Source organism: Kogia breviceps, chromosome 4, assembly GCF_026419965.1.
Source record: "Kogia breviceps isolate mKogBre1 chromosome 4, mKogBre1 haplotype 1, whole genome shotgun sequence".
Classification (NCBI taxonomy): domain Eukaryota; kingdom Metazoa; phylum Chordata; class Mammalia; order Artiodactyla; family Physeteridae; genus Kogia; species Kogia breviceps.
This window is the reverse complement of record NC_081313.1, coordinates 164693858-164711088: the sequence shown is the minus strand read 5'-3', so window position 1 is coordinate 164711088 and position 17231 is coordinate 164693858. Positions and strand designations below refer to the sequence as shown.

The 17231-nt window shown below is 44.0% G+C and overlaps 1 protein-coding gene across 1 annotated transcript in view; it reads left to right on the top strand.

The window, feature by feature from the left end:
- SLIT3 (slit guidance ligand 3) overlaps positions 1-17231 on the top strand; it is a 631375-nt gene that overhangs the window by 599891 nt on the left and 14253 nt on the right. The window contains exon 32 of the mRNA XM_059063071.2: positions 957-1087. Coding sequence (XP_058919054.1) covers positions 957-1087 — 131 coding nt within the window. The remainder of the gene's footprint in view (positions 1-956; positions 1088-17231) is intronic.

Here is a 17231-nt window from a genome sequence, read left to right as displayed (position 1 = left end):
TCAGTCCAGCGGACAGGCCTCTGAGTTGGGGGTTAACCCCAGGCGCACACAAGAAAGAAGCTCTGGTTGCCATCACTGCGCTCGCCCCTGGTCCCCTCATCAGCCTCCTGCCTTCATCCCTCAGTCCCAGCCACCCAGGGACGCAAGTGTTACCTCCCAATAACCAGAGCAGCACCCAGTGCCCCGGACAGCCCAGTGTCCTATCAGACCTCCTGCTCACCGTCAGCTTCATGGGCAAGGACTCCTACATGGACCTGGCCTCCGCCAAGTCTGGCCCCAGGCCAACATCAGCTGCTCCTGGGCTAGGCAGTGGGGGCCAAGAGACTGGTCAGAGAGCCCCACCCCTGGTGCCCTGTGCCTGGCAAACAGACGCCCCCAGGGCAGCAGCTTTGAAACCAGTGCTTCTCAGCCTGGCAACACTTTAGAATCTCCGGGGACACTTCGTTTCCTTGCCTGGGTCTGGCCTCTAGAGATCTGTATGCAAGTGGTTTGAGGTGAAGCCCAGACACTGTGTTTTAAAAGATTCCCTAGGTGACACTTAACACAGTGCCTGGTTCATAGTAAACACAGAATTAAGTAGTAACGGGTAGCATTTTGTTTATAATTGTTATTATACTTTATACAGAGAGACCAAGGTCCCAAGAGGCTAGATCAGAGCTCAGGGCTCCAGACATTTTTATATATGTGTATACACACACACACATATACACGTACATAAAAACAGAGCAGCACGTAAAGGGGACTCCAGAAATATTGTTGAATTGCTCAATCAGCATTTGCTGGAGCATTAAGTATAGGTCTTCCTTATGGAAATGAACAGACTAGATGAAGGAGGAAATGACATGAATTCAGATCCAGGGTTCGTTCAGAAGAGCCCACCTGGAAGAGGGCTCTGTGAGGCGGGGACGGGAGAGGTGGGGACTCAGGGGAGCCCTGACCCTCATGACTCCCTCCAGGTGGCCACGGACAAGGACAACGGCATCCTTCTCTACAAGGGAGACAATGACCCCCTGGCACTGGAGCTGTACCAGGGCCATGTGAGGCTCGTCTACGACAGCCTGAGCTCCCCGCCGACCACCGTGTACAGGTGAGGACCAAAGTCCCGCCCCCATTGCACAAGCCCCCTCGCATCTTCGCGCCTGCTTCCAGCACTAGGACAAGATGCCAGGACGGCTTTGGTGCCGCCTCTCCCTGCCCCCCGCACACACACACTTTCCGCTGGCACTGAGTGGCGGGTGGGAGCGAGAGAGGCGGTCTCGGAGGAAGAGGCAGGAGTGGAAGGGAGGAAGGCAGACCCCGTGGGGAGATGACGTCTTATTACCGCAAGATAGATGGCCCCCTGGCTACTGGGCCGGAGCCTGTGCTCCAATGGGGATGAGGCTGCTTAACGAGATGCCCTTTTCAAAACGTCGTCGTAATCTTGTATTAGTTGAAGAAAGAAAACAGGGGGAGATGAGCATGGAACTCAAGGGGAAGAAATTCCAGAGCACAGAGGGAGCAGGACTCCTCAAGTGACTTTCAAACTGTTCTAAAGGGCAGTTTTTCCTAAACTTCAGTCTTTCCAACCATCACCCTGATTTTTACATTATCAGTATGTCAGCTGGGCTGTTACCTAACACGCTACCTTACGTCGGCTTTAAATCTGTTCACTTTTTAAAATTAGCTTCAGCTTGAGTAATATCATCTGTGAAATCACAGCTCTGCTAGTTCAACATGTTCGAATTTTCTCCTACTTCTCAGTAAAATGAATTCTAAACTATTAACATTTGAAAATTATTTTAGTTATAAATATTTTTATAATACTTATAAAAGTAGCTCCTCGAGTGAGAAATGTTTGTCTGTGTTACACTTAAAATCACATAGAACTTCCCATGGAAGGAGAGCCATTACTTGGGGAAAACATAGGATGTGAGACAGATCCACATCCAGAGGCCAGCCCTTCCCCTCTGGAAGCGAGAGCACATTTGATCAGGGTGAGTGAAGGGCAGCATTTTTTTCCCAATAACTAAATCCCTTCTTCAATCAAAACTTTACATGGAACTCCATCATATTAAACGCACAGAAGCAAAGCTGCCCTGCAGAGCTGGGGCGAGCAAAGTTTCCTCCTTTACACGAAGGCCCCCAGTACGCCTCCAACAAACCCAGTTGAAAACCAGTGGTGCAAGCCAGTGGTTCTCGAGGTGAAGCCCCAGAGCAGCAGCAGCAAGAGCAGCCAGGAACTTGTTAGAAAAATGCACATCTTCAGACCCCACCCCAGACCTACCGACTGAAGCTCTGGGGTCGGGCTCAGCCACGGGTTTCACGGAGCCTCTAGGTGATTCTGAGAAGTGCTAGCTTATCCACGAAGGCTTCCTGCAGAAGGAGCCATTTGCAAGGGATCTTGAAGAATTGGTGTGATCAGGGAGAGCAGTGGGCCGGCAGGCTGGGAGAACAGCAGCAACAAGCCTGAGGGACAATGAAAAGGCAGCGACCAAAGCAGAAGGTTCACGACAGAGGATGGCTGGAAGGAAGACCGGCCAGGTTAGGACAGCAGGTCCCATGGATGTCCCGGGAGCCGCAGAGTTCCCTGGAGCCAGGGCCTCCTAACATCTCTGTTCCTGGGGCTGCTGGTCATGGGTAAAGTGCAGGGGAGAGAGAGCCGGGGGCAGGGCCAGGGCAGCCCTACATAAAGCCTGGGGCGTCAGACACATCTGGTCTTGGCCAAGTTACTCCACCTCTTGCCTCCGTGTTCTCCCCGGTGTGCTGTGCATGACAGCACCATGTCCCTCCAGGGGTGTTCCTGGGGGCTGAGGGTTGAAAAAGCACTTGGCAAGTTGAGCCTGTACGTGGGCAGGTGAAGGACAGCAGGTGACAGCCAGACAGACTCTGGAGCAGCTGGGCTCTGTCCAGAGCTTGGGGACCTTCCCTGCCCTTCCCACACTGATGTTAGCTGTTGGTTTGGTAGAGAGGTGTGTTGTTGGTAGGAAATGTTGGAACGCTCTGCTGTTGTCTTAATCGGGGTGGGAGGAATGAATCAGGAACCCGGAGAATTGCCATCTCCAGCCCTTGTCAGGGAGTCAGGTGAGAGTTAGCCGGTGGCCCTGGGGAGACCCCCGGCCCCTTCTCTTACCCATGGGAGGAACCAAGTAAAGGATGTCTCTGCCAGGATCCTCATGCCAAGGCTGATGACAGATATTTAGTGCCCTTCAGCCCCAAATCCTAAGGGCCCAAGTCTCTAAGAATCTCATATTAAAAATGGTTTTGCAGGAACTTCCCTGGTGGGTCAGTGGTTAAGATTCCGAGCTTCTGATGCAGAGGGCGGGTTTGATCCCTGATCGGGGAACTAAGATACCATGTGCCATGCAGCGCAGCCAAAAAAAAAAAAAGGTTTTACATACAAATACTTTTCTCTAGGCAGCCCTGCTTTTGCCCCAACACTGCACGCTTTCACTCACCTCAGAAACGTCTCTCAGGCGTTGTTACTGAATCAGGGCCAAGTGCTTGCCGCTCAAAAATCAATACGAGAGAGAGAGAGGCAAATGTTGGTAGAAAGGAAAGTTGCTTTTTTAATCAGAATGCTGGCAATGTGGGGAGATGGTGGACTCAGTGTCCCCGAAAAACCACATCTGAAGATTCCACTTGGCCGTGAAAGTTTTCAACGGGAAAAACAGAAGCAGTCTCAGTTAATCATTGAGACGGGGGGTCACAGCCATCACCATCTCCTACTATGTGCAGACTTGTCGACTTCTTGTGATTTTTCTTTAGATACTATCTTGCTTACCCAGTTTGTTTGTGAGATTACTGAAGGCGAAGCTAGGGAAGAGATCTGGTCATCTGTTAATTACTTATTCATTTCTACTTCTTTGATCTATGGAAAGAACCAACAGATTAGGCAAAGTATTATGCGATCAAAAGATCTGAAAGGGGCTTCCCTGGTGGCACAGTGGTTGAGAGTCCGCCTGCCGATGCAGGGGACGTGGGTTCGTGCCCCGGTCTGGGAAGATCCCACGTGCCGCGGAGCGGCTGGGCCCGTGAGCCATGGCCGCTGAGCCTGCGCGTCCGGAGCCTGTGCTTTGCAATGGGAGAGGCCACAACAGTGAGAGGCCCACGTACTGCAAAAAAAAAAAAAAAAAAAAAAAAAGATCTGAAAGGTGTGCTAGGGCTGGAGACAAGTAGAGCATGGGGGTGCAAGTTTAAGGTTAGTGACAAGACAAAGGGGGCCTCCTGCAGAGAGCTCTTTCCTGCCAGAAGCTGCTTACAGCACATCGTGTGGGTCCTGGGCTGGGTGTAGGAGCCACAGCGTTCAGGAAAACACGATCCAGGGAGGAAAGCAGACATGTAAATAAGCAACTGTTGCCTAAGCAGGATAAAATAGGTCTCACAGGAGACGCCAGTGCATGCTGTGGGCACAGTGAAGCAGCAGCAGATGGCTGGTTCTGCTTAGAGGACCAGGAAAGGCTCCCTGGAGGAAGAGGTGATGTTTGAGCTGAGACGTGAGCTATGGCTCATGAGCATTTCCGCAGGCTCTGGGGAAGGTGAGACTCCACTGGTATGCAAGGGAGCCATGCCGGGGTTAACAGAGGGCACAGGCCCAGCTGACCAGCAGCTGATGGGACCAGGAGGCCATCCCAGCCTCAAAATGAGATCTCCTCCTCAGTCACAGCAGCGAGCTCTGGCCTCCAAAGCCTCAGAGCCAGGGAGGCAAACCAAGGCTGGTCTACTCAGGGGAGGTGGCAGCCTGCAGACTTCTGCCCACTGCGGCCCCCAGCAGGGATGTACAGGCCTGGGGCAGCTGGGTTCCGTGCTCTCCTTCCTGGGGGTGCCCAGTGGGAGTCACAGGTGGTGAGGTTCTATTCCAGACCCCAGGGAAATACACAAAAACCTACCCAAGCCCTACCTGCCCCAGAATGGGGATAGACTGCACTGTCCGTCACTTCCAAGATTTGAGGAGCAAACTCCCCTGCCTGCAAGGCCCAAGGGGCTGAGTGAGCTGACAGACTTGGGGGAAATTAGGCCCAATAGGGAGTGGTGGGGACTGTGGTAGCCTGGAGGGTATGGCTCTAGCAGAGGCAGCTGTGTGGGAAAGCGGATTCTCAAAAGCAGCTAGAAATTCAGGGTTTCTATGTAAAATGCTTCAGGGTTTAAATGTTGGCCATTTAAAAACACCCCAGGAGACCTCTCTTTGGCAAGCAGTGCATGCTCCCTTTGTCTTAATTACCACAAACCCATCCATTGCCAGGTCTGTTTCTCATCCACAAGCCCCGGACATGCGTCATCACTCCTGTTTTAGAGATGAGAAACTTGATGCTCAGATGCATCCTTGGCACAGAGACCAGGAAGTGGCAGAGCTGAGATTTAGATCCAGGCCAGGCTCCCACCAGAACCCGCTCTCCCACATGCTGGGGCATGAAAGGCGGGGCCTAGAGAGGGAGTATGGCCCTGCTCCGATGGTCCAGGAGTCCGGGCTTGCTGCGCTGCCATCTGAGGTCTCAGGCTGCTGCCCGCCCGGAATCCTGGGAACTCTTTGTGAGGCTCTGTCGCCACCTAGTGGTCACACCTCAGCATCCAGGTGAGCACGCCTAGTGCATCGAGGAATGACCATTCGTCCCAAGGTGGTGTGGGGTCCTGTGCCTCGGGAGCTTGGATTTGAGTCCTGCTTCTCGCGAGCCCCACTTTAAGACTTGAGACTAGACACAGTCTCTGAGCCTTAGGTCTCATTTCTAAAACGGAGAAACAAAATGGTACAGCCCACCTGGGGGTTGTTAGGGTTAAATGAGAGAATGCAAGTACCCAGCCTAGTTCAGCTCTCAACACATATCTCCTCCCCCGGCCCCCAACAATTGTCATTAAAAGCAGAGGAGAACTCTATGGGCCACCCTCGGCCAACATAACGTTCTCATTGCCAGGCCCAGACGGGCCGCCCAGCCTGGCCCTGGCACCGCCAAAGCTTCCAACCTCGCACTCGGTGCTGGTTCGTCGAGCTTAGAGGATAACAGTGCAGACTGTCGGAGCCCCTCTCTCCCCTGAAGCCCTTGAGTATCTTTCCAGGCGACTAATTCCTGGGCCTTGGAACCACAGTAGGATCATCTCTTTTAGAGTTCAGAGCAGGTTGGTTTTGAGTTCGTTTTCCTTTTCCCGGTTTTGTTTCTCTTTTGTAGCAGCAAAGCCATTTTTCCCATCCCTACTTCAAAGGCCAAGATTTAAAAATATAAATAAATAAATAAAAGTAGAAATGGAACCATGGTGATTCGCAAGGTGGTGAGAAATCAGAACCTTCCTCACTACCCACACCAAACCTCCAGGGACCCCATTTGAAAACCGCCACCAGCTTTAGGCATTATTTCCAGGAGACCCTGGTTAAGATACGCCAGGAAGAAGGTGACCTATTAACCCACAAGCACCTACTGGCACAGACAAGGTTATGGGAAGTTTCCATTTGGAATCAATCCTTAATTTTTTTAATTGAGATATAGTTGATGCATAACATTATACTGGTTTCAGGTGTACAACGATTCGATATTTGTATATATGGTGAAATGATCACCACAGCAAGTCTAATTAACATCCATCACCATATACAGTTATAATTTTTTTTCTTGTGAGGAGAACTTTTAAGATCTACCGTCTTAGCAACTTTCAAATATACAATATTATTAACTGTAGTCACCATGCCGTATGTAACACCCCCAGGACTTATTTATCTTATAGCTGGAAGTTTCTACCTTTTGACCCACTTCACCCATTTCACCTACCCCCCACCCCTGGCAACAACCAGTCTTTCCTCTGAATCTACAAGCTCAGGTTTTTTCATTTTGTTTTGTTTTACAATAGATTCCACATACAAGTTAGGTCATATAGTATTTGCTGTTCTCTCTCTCTGACTTATTTACTTAGCATAATGCCCTCAAGGTCCATTCATGTTGTCACAAATGGTAAGATTTGCTTCTTTTTTATGGCTGAATAGTATTCCATTGTACATACATATAAACCACATTGTCCTTATCTATTCTTCCATTGATGGACACTTAGGTTGCTTCCATATCTTGGCTATTGTAAGTAATGTTACAATGGACGTGGAGGTGCAGATATTTAGTGAGTGTTTTTGTTTCCTTCAGATAAATACCCAGAAGTGGAACTGCTGGATCATATGGTAGTTTTAAGTTTTTGAGGAACCTTTATACTGTTTTCCATAGTGGCTGCACCAACTTACATTTCCTCTAATAGTGCACAAGAGTTCCTTTTTCTCCACATCCTCATGAACATTTGTTATCTCTTCTCCTTTTTTTTTTTTTTTTTTTTTTTTTGTGGCACTCGGGCCTCTCTGTTGTGGCCTCTCCCGTTGCGGAGCACAGGCTCCAGACACGCAGGCTCAGCGGCCATGGCTCACGGGCCCAGCCGCTCCATGGCATGTGGGATCTTCCCGGACCGGGGCACGAACCCGTGTCCCCTGCATCGGCAGGCGGACTCTCAACCACTGCGCCACCAGGGAAGCCCTCTTCTCCTTTTGATAGTAGCCATTCTAACAGGTGTGAGGTGATGTCTCATTGTGGTTGTGACGTACACTTCCCTGACACTTAGTGATGCTGAGCACCTTTTCGTGTACCTGTTGGACATCTCTATGAATTCTTTGGGAAAATGTTTATTCAAATTTTCTGCCCATTATTTAATCAGTTTGTTTGGGTTTTTGCTGTTGAGATGTATGAGTTCTTTATATATTTTGGATATTAATCCCTTCTCAGATATATGATTTGCAGATACTTTCTGCCATTTACTAGGTTGCCTTTTCATTTTGTTGATGATTTCCTTTGCTGCCCAGAAGGTTTTCAGTGTGGTTTAGTCCCACTTATTTTGTTTCTTGTGCTTTTTGGTGTCAAATCCAAAAAATCATCACCAAGACAATGTCAAGGAGCATACCACCTATGTTTTCTTCTAGGAGTTTTATGGTTTCAGGTCTTATGTTCAAGTCCTTAATCCATTTTGAGTTAATTTTTTGAAATGGTGTTAAGATAGTGGTACAGTTTCGTACTTTTGTATGTGGCTGCCCACTTTTCTCAGCACCATTTGTTGAAGAGACTGTCCTTTCCGCTTTTTATTGTAAAAATATATTTTTTTATTTTTTATTGGCTCCTTTGTTGTAAATTAATTGACTGCATATGCATGAGTTAATTTCTGGACTCTCTATTCAGTTCCATTGACCTATGTGTCGGATTTTATGCCAGTAACACACTATTTTGATTACTATAGTTTTGTAATATATATAGTTTGAAATCAGGGAGAGTGATTCCTCCATCTTTTTCTTTCTCAAGATTGCTTTGGCTATTCAGAGTCTTTTATGATTTCATACAAATTTTAGGATTGTTCTATTCCTGTGAAAAATGCCATTGGACTTTTGATAGGGATTGCACTTAATTTGTAGACTGCTTTGGGTAGTATGAACATTTTAACACTACTGATTCTTTCAATCCATGAGCACTGAACATCTTTCCATTTTATTTTTGTCTCCTTCGCTTTCTTTCATCAATATCTTAACAGTTTTAACTGTACAGGTTTTATACCTCCTCAGTTAATTTTTTCTAGGTATTTTATTCTTTTTGATGTGATTGTAAATGGGATTGTTAACTTAATTTCTGTTTCTGATAGTTCACTACTAGTGTATAGAAATGCAACTGACTTTTTTTTGCTTTTTTTTAATTGAAGTATTGTTGATTTACAGTGTTGTGTTAGTTTCCGGTGTACAGCAAAGTGATTCAGTTATGTGTGTGTATATGTGTGTGTATATGTGTGTGTGTCTGTGTATATATATATTCTTTTACAGATTCTTTTTCCAGATAGGTTATTATAAAATATTAAGTATACTTCCATGTGCTATACACTAGATCCTTGTTGTTTATCTATTTTATATCTAGTAGTGTGTATATATTACTCCCAAATTCCTTATTTATCCCTCCCCTGCACCTTTCCCTTTTGGTAAACATAAGTTTGTTTTCTATGCCTGTGAGTCCATTTCTGTTTTGTAAATAAGTTCATTTGTGTCATTTTTTTTAGATTCCACATATAAATGATAGCATATAATATTTGTCTTTCCCACTTTGACATACTTCACTTACAGTGATAATCTCCAGGTCCATCCATGTGGCTGCAATTGGGATTACTTCATTCTTTTTTTTTAACATCTTGATTGGAGTGTAATTGCTTTACAATGGTGTGTTAGTTTCTGCTTTACAACAAAGTGAATCAGTTATACATATACATATGTTCCCATGTCTCTTCTCTCTTGCATCACCCTCCATGTGCCACCCCTCTAGGTGGTCACAAACCACCTAGCTGATCTCCCTGTGCCATGCAGCTGCTTCCCACTAGCTATCCACCCTACGTTTGGTAGTGTACATATGTCCATGACACTCTCTCACTTTGTCACAGTTTACCCCTCCCCCTCCCCATATCCTCAAGTCCATGCTCTACTAGGTCTGCGTTATATTCACATTCTACGCCTAGGCTCTTCATGACATTTTTTTTTCTTAGATTCCATATATATGTGTTAGCATACAGTATTTGTTTTTCTCCTTCTGACTTACTTCACTCTGTATGACAGACTCCAGGTCCATCCACCTCACTTCAAATAACTCAATTTCGTTTCTTTTTATGGCTGAGTAATATTCCATTGTATATATGTGCCACATCTTCTTTATCCATTCATCTGTTGATGGACACTTACGTTGCTTCCATGTCCTGCCTATCATAAATAGAGCTGCAATGAACATTGTGGTACATGACTCTTTTTGAATTATGGTTTTCTCAGGGTATATGCCCAGTAGTGGGATTGCTGGGTCATACGGTAGTTCTATTTGTAGTTTTTTAAGGAACCTCCATACTGTTCTCCATAGTGGTTGTATCAATTTATATTCCCACCAACAGTGCAAGAGGGTTCCCTTTTTTCCACACCCTCTCCAGCATTTATTGTTTCTAGAGTTTTTGATGATGGCCATTCTGACCGGTGTGAGATGACATCTCATTGTAGTTTTGATTTGTATTTCTCTAATGATTAATGATGTTGAGCATTCTTTCATGTGTTTGTTAGCAATCTGTATATCTTCTTTGGAGGAATGTCTATTTAGGTCTTCTGCCCATTTTGGGATTGGGTTATTTGTTTTTTTGTTATTGAGCTGCATGAGTTGCTTATAAATTCTGGAGATTAATCCTTTGTCAATTGCTTCATTTGCAACTATTTTCTCTCATTCTGAGGGTTGTCTTTTGGTCTTGTTTATGGTATCCTTTGCTGTGCAAAAGCTTTTAAGTTTCATTAGGTCCCATTTGTTTATTTTTGTTTTTATTTCCATTTCTCTAGGAAGTGGGTCAAAAAGGATCTTGCTGTGATTTGTGTCATAGAGTGTTCTGCCTATGTTTTCCTCTAAGAGTTTGATGCTGTCTGGCCTCACATTTAGGTCTTTAACCCATTTTGAGTTTATATTTGTGTGTGGTGTTAGGGAGTGTTCTAATCTCATACTTTTACATGTACCTGTCCAGTTCTCCCAGCACCACTTATTGCAGAGGCTGTCTTTTCTCCATTGTATATCCTTCCCTCCTTTACCAAAGATAAGGTGAACATATGTGTGTGGGTTTATCTCTGGGCTTTCTATCCTGTTCCATTGATCTATATTTCTGTTTTTGTCCCAGTACCATACTATCTTGATTACAGCAGCTTTGTAGTATAGTCTGAAGGCAGGGAGCCTGATTCCTCCAGCTCCATTTTTCATTCTCAAGATTGCTTTGGCTATTCGGGGTCTTTTGTGTTTCCATACAAATTGTGAAATTTTTTATTCTAGTTCTGTAAAAAATGCCAGTGGTAGTTTGATAGGGATTGCACTGAATCAGTAGATTGCTTTGGGTAGTAGAGTCATTTTCACAATGTTAATTCTTTCAATCCAAGAACATGGTATATCTCTCCATCTATTTGTACCATTTTTAATTTCTTTCATCATTGTCTTATAATTTTCTGCATACACGTCTTTTGTCTCCTTAGGTAGGTTTATTCCTAGATGTTTTATTCTTTTTGTTGCAGTAGTAAATGGGAGTGTTTTCTTAATTTCACTCTCAGATTTTTCATCATTAGTGTATAAAAATGGCAGGGATTTCTATGCATTAATTTTGTATCCTGATACTTTACCAAATTCATTGATTAGCTCTAGTAGTTTTCTGGTAGCATCTTTAGGATTCTCTATGTATAGTATTATGTCATCTGCAAACAGTGACAGCTTTACTGCTTTTTTGATTTGAATTCCTTTTATTTCTTTTTCTTCTCAGATTGCTGTGGCTAGAACTTCCAAAATTATGTTGAATAAGAGTGGTGAGAGTGGGCAACCTTGTCTTGTTCCTGATCTTAGTGGAAAAGGTTTCAGTTTTTCACCATTGAGGATGATGTTGGCTGTGGGTTTGTCATATATGGCCTTTAATATGTTGAAGAAAGTTCCCTCTATGCCTGCTTTCTGCAGGGTTTTTATCATAAATGGGTTTTGAATTTTGTCAAAAGCTTTCTCTGCATCTATTGAGATGATCATATGGTTTTTCTCCTTCAGTTTGTTGATATGGTGTATCACACATTGATTAATTTGCATATATTGAAGAATCCTTGCATTCCTGGAATAAACCCCACTTGATCATGGTGTATGATCCTTTTAATGTGCTGTTGGATTCTGTTTGCTAGTATTTTGTTGAGGATTTTTGCATCTATGTTCATCAGTGATATTGGCCTGTAGTTTTCTTTCTTTGTGACGTCTTTGTCTGGTTTTGGTATCAGGGTGATGTTGGCCTCATAGAATGAGTTTGGGAGTGTTCCTCCCTCTGCTATCTTTTGGAAGAGTTTGAGAAGGATAGGTGTTAGCTCTTCTCTAAATGTTTGATAGAATTCGCCTGTGAAGCCATCTGGTCCTGGGCTTTTGTTTGTTGGAAGATTTTTAATCACAGTTTCAATTTCAGTGCTTGTCATTGGTCTGTTCATATTTTCTGTTTCTTTCTGGTTCAGTCTCGGCAGGTTGTGCTCTTCTAAGAATCTGTCCATTTCTTCCAGGTTGTCCATTTTATTGGCATAGAGTTGCTTGTAGTAATCTCTCGTGATCCTTTGTATTTCTTCAGTGTCAGTTGTTGCTTCTCCTTTTTCATTTCTAATTCTATTGATTTGAGTCTTTCCCTTTTTTTCTTGATGAGTCTGGTTAATGGTTTATCAATTTGGTTTATCTTCTCAAAGAACCAGCTTTTAGTTTTATTGATCTTTGCTATCATTTCCTTCATTTCTTTTTCATTTATTTCTGATCTGATCTTTATGATATCTTTCTGTCGGCTAAATTTGGGGGGGGTTGTTCTTCTTTCTCTAATTGCTTTAGGTGCAAGGTTAGGTTGTTTATTCGAGATGCTTCCTGTTTCTTAAGGTAGGATTGTATTGCTATAAACTTCCCTCTTAGAACTGCTTTCGCTGCATCCCATAGGTTTTGGGTCATCATGTTTTCACTGTCATTTGTTTCTAGGTATTTTCTGATTTCCTCTTTGATTTCTTCAGTGATCACTTCATTGTTAACTAGTGTATTGTTTAGCCTCCATGTGTTTGTATTTTTTACAGATCTTTTCCTGTAATTGATATCTAGTCTCATAGCATTGTGGTTGGAAAGGATACTTGATACGATTTCAATTTTCTTAAATTTACCAAGGCTAGATTTGTGACCCAAGATATGATCTATCCTGGAGAATGTTCCATGAGCATTTGAGAAAAATGTGTATTCTGTTGTTTTTGGATGGAATGTCCTATAAATATCAATTAAGTCCATCTTGTTTAATGTATCATTTAAAACTTGTGTTTCCTTATTTATTTTCGTTTTGCATGATCTGTCCATTGGCGAAAGTGAGGTGTTACTGTCGATTTCCCCTTTTATGGCTGTTAGTATTTGCCTTATGTATTGAGGTACTCCTATGTTGGGTGCATAAATGTTTACAATTATTATATCTTCTTCATGGATCAATCCCTTGATCATTATGTAGTGTCCTTCTTTGTCTCTTGCAGTAGTCTTTATTTTAAAGTCTATTTTGTCTGATATGAGAATTGTTACTCCAGCTTTCTTCTGATATCAATTTGCATGGAATATCTTTTTCCTTCCCCTCACTTTCAGTCTGTATGTGTCCCGAGGTCTGAAGTGGGTCTCTTATAGACAGCATATATACAGGTCTTGTTTTTGTATCCATTCAGCCAGTCTGTCTTTTGGTGGGAGCATTTAATCCATTTACATTTAAGGTAATTATCTATATGTATGTTACTGTTACCATTTACTTAATTGTTTCGGGTTTGTTTTTGTAGGTCTTTTCCTTCTCTTGTGTTTCTTGCGTAGAAAAGTTCCTTTAGCATTTGTTGTAAAGCTGGTTTGGTGGTGCTGAACTCTCTCAGCTTTTGCTTGTCTGTAAATGTTTTAATTTCTCCATCAAATCTGAATGAGATCCTTGCTGGGTAGAGTAATCTTGGTTGGAGGTTTTTCCCTTTCATCACTTTAAATATGTCCTGATACTCCCTTCTGAATTGCAGAGTTTCTGCTGAAAGGTCAGCTGTTAACCTTATGGGGATTCCCTTGTGTGTTATTTGTTGTTTTTCCCTTGCTGCTTTTAATGTTTTCTTTGTATTTAGTTTTTGATAGTTTGATTAATATGTGTCTTGGTGTGTTTCTCCTTGGATTTATCCTGTATGGGACTCTCTGTGCTTCCTGGACTTGAATAACTATTTCCTTTCCTGTATTAGGGTAATTTTCAAGTATAATCTCTTCAAATATTTTCTCAGTCCCTTTCTTTTTCTCTTCTTTTTCTGGGACCCCTATAATTCGAATGTTGGTGCGTTTAATGCTGTCCCAGAGGTCTCTGAGACTGTCCCTCAGTTCTTTTCATTCTTTTTTCTTTATTCTGCTCTGCAGTAGTTATTTCCACTATTTTATCTTCCAGGTCACTTATTCCTTCTTCTGCCTCAGTTATTCTGCAATTGATCCCATCTAGAGTATTTTTCATTTCATTTATTGTGTTGCTCATCATTGCTTGCTTCCTCTTTAGTTCTTCTAGGTCATTGTTAAATGTTTTTTGCATTTTCTCTATTCTATTTCCATGATTTTATATCATCTTTACTACCATTATTCTGAATTCTTTTTCAGGTAGACTGCCTATTTCCTCTTCATTTGTTAGGTCTGGTGTGTTTTTATCTTGCTCCTTCATCTGCTGTGTGTTTTTCTGTCTTCTCATTTTGCTTATCTTACTGTGTTTGGGGCCTCCTTTTTGCAGGCTGCACGTTCGTAGTTCCTGTTGTTTTTGGTTTCTGTCCCCAGTGACTAAGGTTGGTTCAGTGGGTTGAGTAGGTTTCCTGGTTGGGGAGAACTAGTGCCTGTGTTCTGGGGGATGAGGCTGAATCTTGTCTTTCTGGTGGGCAGGTCCACGTCTGGTGGTGTGTTTTGGGGTGTCTGTGGCCTTATTACAATTTTAGGCAGCCTCTCTGCTAATGGATGGGGCTGTGTTCCTGTCTTGCTATTTGTTTGGCATAGGGTGTCCAGCACTGTAGCTTGCTGGTCGTTGAGTGAAGCTGGGTCTTGGTGTTGAGATGGAGATCTCTGGGAGATTTTCGCCGCTTGATATTACATGGAGCTGGGAGGTCTCTTGTGGACCAGTGTCCTGAAGTTGCTTTTCCCACCTCAGAGGCACAGCTCTGATGCCTAGCTGGAGCACCAAGAGCCTTTCATCCACACGGGTCAGAATAAAAGGGAGAAAAAATAGAAAGAAAGAAAGAAAGAGAGAGGGGGGAGGAAGAAAGAGGATAAAATAGAGTACAATAAAATAAAATAAAGTTATTAAAATATAATTATTAAGAAGAAAAATTTTTTTAAGTAAAAAAAAATAATGGGATGGTCTGAACCCTAGGACAAATGGTGAAAGCAAAGCTATACAGACAAAATCTCACACAGAAGCACACACATACACACTTACAAAAAGACAAAAAGGGGAAAATAATAATATATCTTGCTCCCAAAGTCCACCTCCTCAATTTGGGATGATTCGTTGTCTATTCAGGTATTCCACAGATGCAGGGTACATCAAGTTGATTGTGGAGCTTTAATCCGATGCTTCTGAGGCTGCTGGGAGGGATTTCCCTTTCTCTTCTTTGTTCGCACAGCTCCCAGGGTTCAGCTTTGGGTTTGGCCCCGCCTCTGTGTATAGGTCACCGGAGGGCATCTGTTCTTCGCTCAGACAGGACGGGGTTAAAGGAGCAGCTGATTCAGGGACTCTGGCTCATTCAGGCCGGGCGGAGGGCAGGGCACAGAGTTCAGGGCAAGCCTGCGGCGGCAGAGGCCAGCATGACATTGCACCAGCCTGGGGTGCACCGTGCATTCTCCCAAGGAAGTTGTCCCTGGATCCCGGGACCCTGGTAGTGTCAGGCTGCACAGCCTCCTGGGAGGGGAGGTGTGGAGAGTGACCTGTGCTCGCACACAGGCTTCTTGGTGGCAGCAGCAGCAGTCTTAGAGTCTCATGCCCATCTCTGGTGTCCACGCTGATAGCCGAGGCTCGCGCCCGTTTCTGGAGCTCCTTTAAGCGGCGTGCTTAATCCCCTCTCCTCGCGCACCAGGAAGCAAAGAGGGAAGAAAAAGTCTCTTGCCTCTTCGGCAGCTCCAGACTTTTTCCCAGACTCCCTCCAGGCTAACCGTGGTGCACTAACCCCTTCAGGCTGTGTTCACGCTGCTAGTCCTCTCCAAGCCTTAGCTCCCAGCCCCCACCTGCCCCAGCGGGTGAGCAGACAAGTCTCTCGGGCTGGTGAGTGCCGGCTGGCACCGATCCTCTGTGCGAAAATCTCTTCACTTTGCCCTCCGCACCCCTGTGGCTGTGCTCTCCTCTGTGGCTCTGAAGCTTCCCCCCCTGCCACCTGCAGTCTCCACCCGCAAAGGGGCTTCTAGTGTGTGGAAACCTTTCCTCCTTCACAGCTCCCTCCCACTGGTGCAGGTCCCATCCCTATTCTTTTGTTTCTGTTTCTTCTTTTTTCTTTTGCCCTACCCAGGTACGTGGGGAGTTTCTTGCCTTTTGGGAGGTCTGAGGTCTTCTGCCAGCATTCAGTGGGTGTTCTAAAGGAGCAGTTCCACGTGTAGATGTATTTCTGATATAACTGTGGGGAGGAAGGTGATCTCCATGTCTTACTCTTCGCCATCTTCTCTCCTCCTCTTTCATTCTTTTTTATGGCTGAGTAGTATTCCATTGTATATATGTACCACATCTTTATCCATTCATCTGCTGATGGACATTTAGGTTGCTTCCATGTCTTGGCTATTGTGAATTGCACTGCAATGAACACTGGGGCTGCAGTGAACATGTATCATTTTGAGTTATGGTTTTCTCCGGATATATACCCAGGAGTGGGATTGCAGGATCATATGGTAGTTCTATTTTTAGTTTTTTAAGGAACCTCCAAACTGTTCTCCATAGTGGCTGTACCAAGTTACATACCTACCAACAGTATAGACCCTCTCCAGCATTTATTATTTGTGGACTTTTTGATGATGGCCATTCTGACTGGTGTGAGGTGATACTTCATCATAGTTTTGATTTGCATTTCTCTAATAATTAGCAACATTGAGCATCTTTTCATGTGCCTTTCGGCCATCTGTATGTCTTCTTTGGAGAAATGTGTATTTAGATCTTCTGCCCATTTTTTGGTTGGGTTATTTGTATTTTTGATATTGAACTGTATGAACTGTTTGTGTATTTTTGAGATTAATCCCTTGTCAGTTGCATCGTATGCAAATATTTTCTCCCATTCTGTGGGTTGTCTTTTTATTTTGTTTATGGCTTCCTTTGCTGTGCAAAAGCTTTTAAGTTTAATTAGGTCTCATTTGTTTATTTTTGGTTTTATTTTCATTACTGTAGGGAGAGCTCCAAAAAGATATTGCTGTTATTTATGTCAGAGCGTCCTGCCTATGTTTTCCTCTAGGAGTTTTATAGTATCCAGTCTTACATTTCAGTCTTTAAGCCATTTAGAGTTTATTTTTGTGTATGGTGCTAGAGAATGTTCTAATTTCATTTCTTTACAAGTGGCTCCAGTTTTCCCAGCACCACTTTCTTAAGAGACCGTCTTTTCTCCACTATATATTCTTGCCTCTTTTATTGTAGATGAATTGACCATAGGTATGTGGGTTTATCTCTGAGCTTTCTATCATGTTCCACCGATCTATAAGTCTGTCTTTGTGCCGGTAGAATAC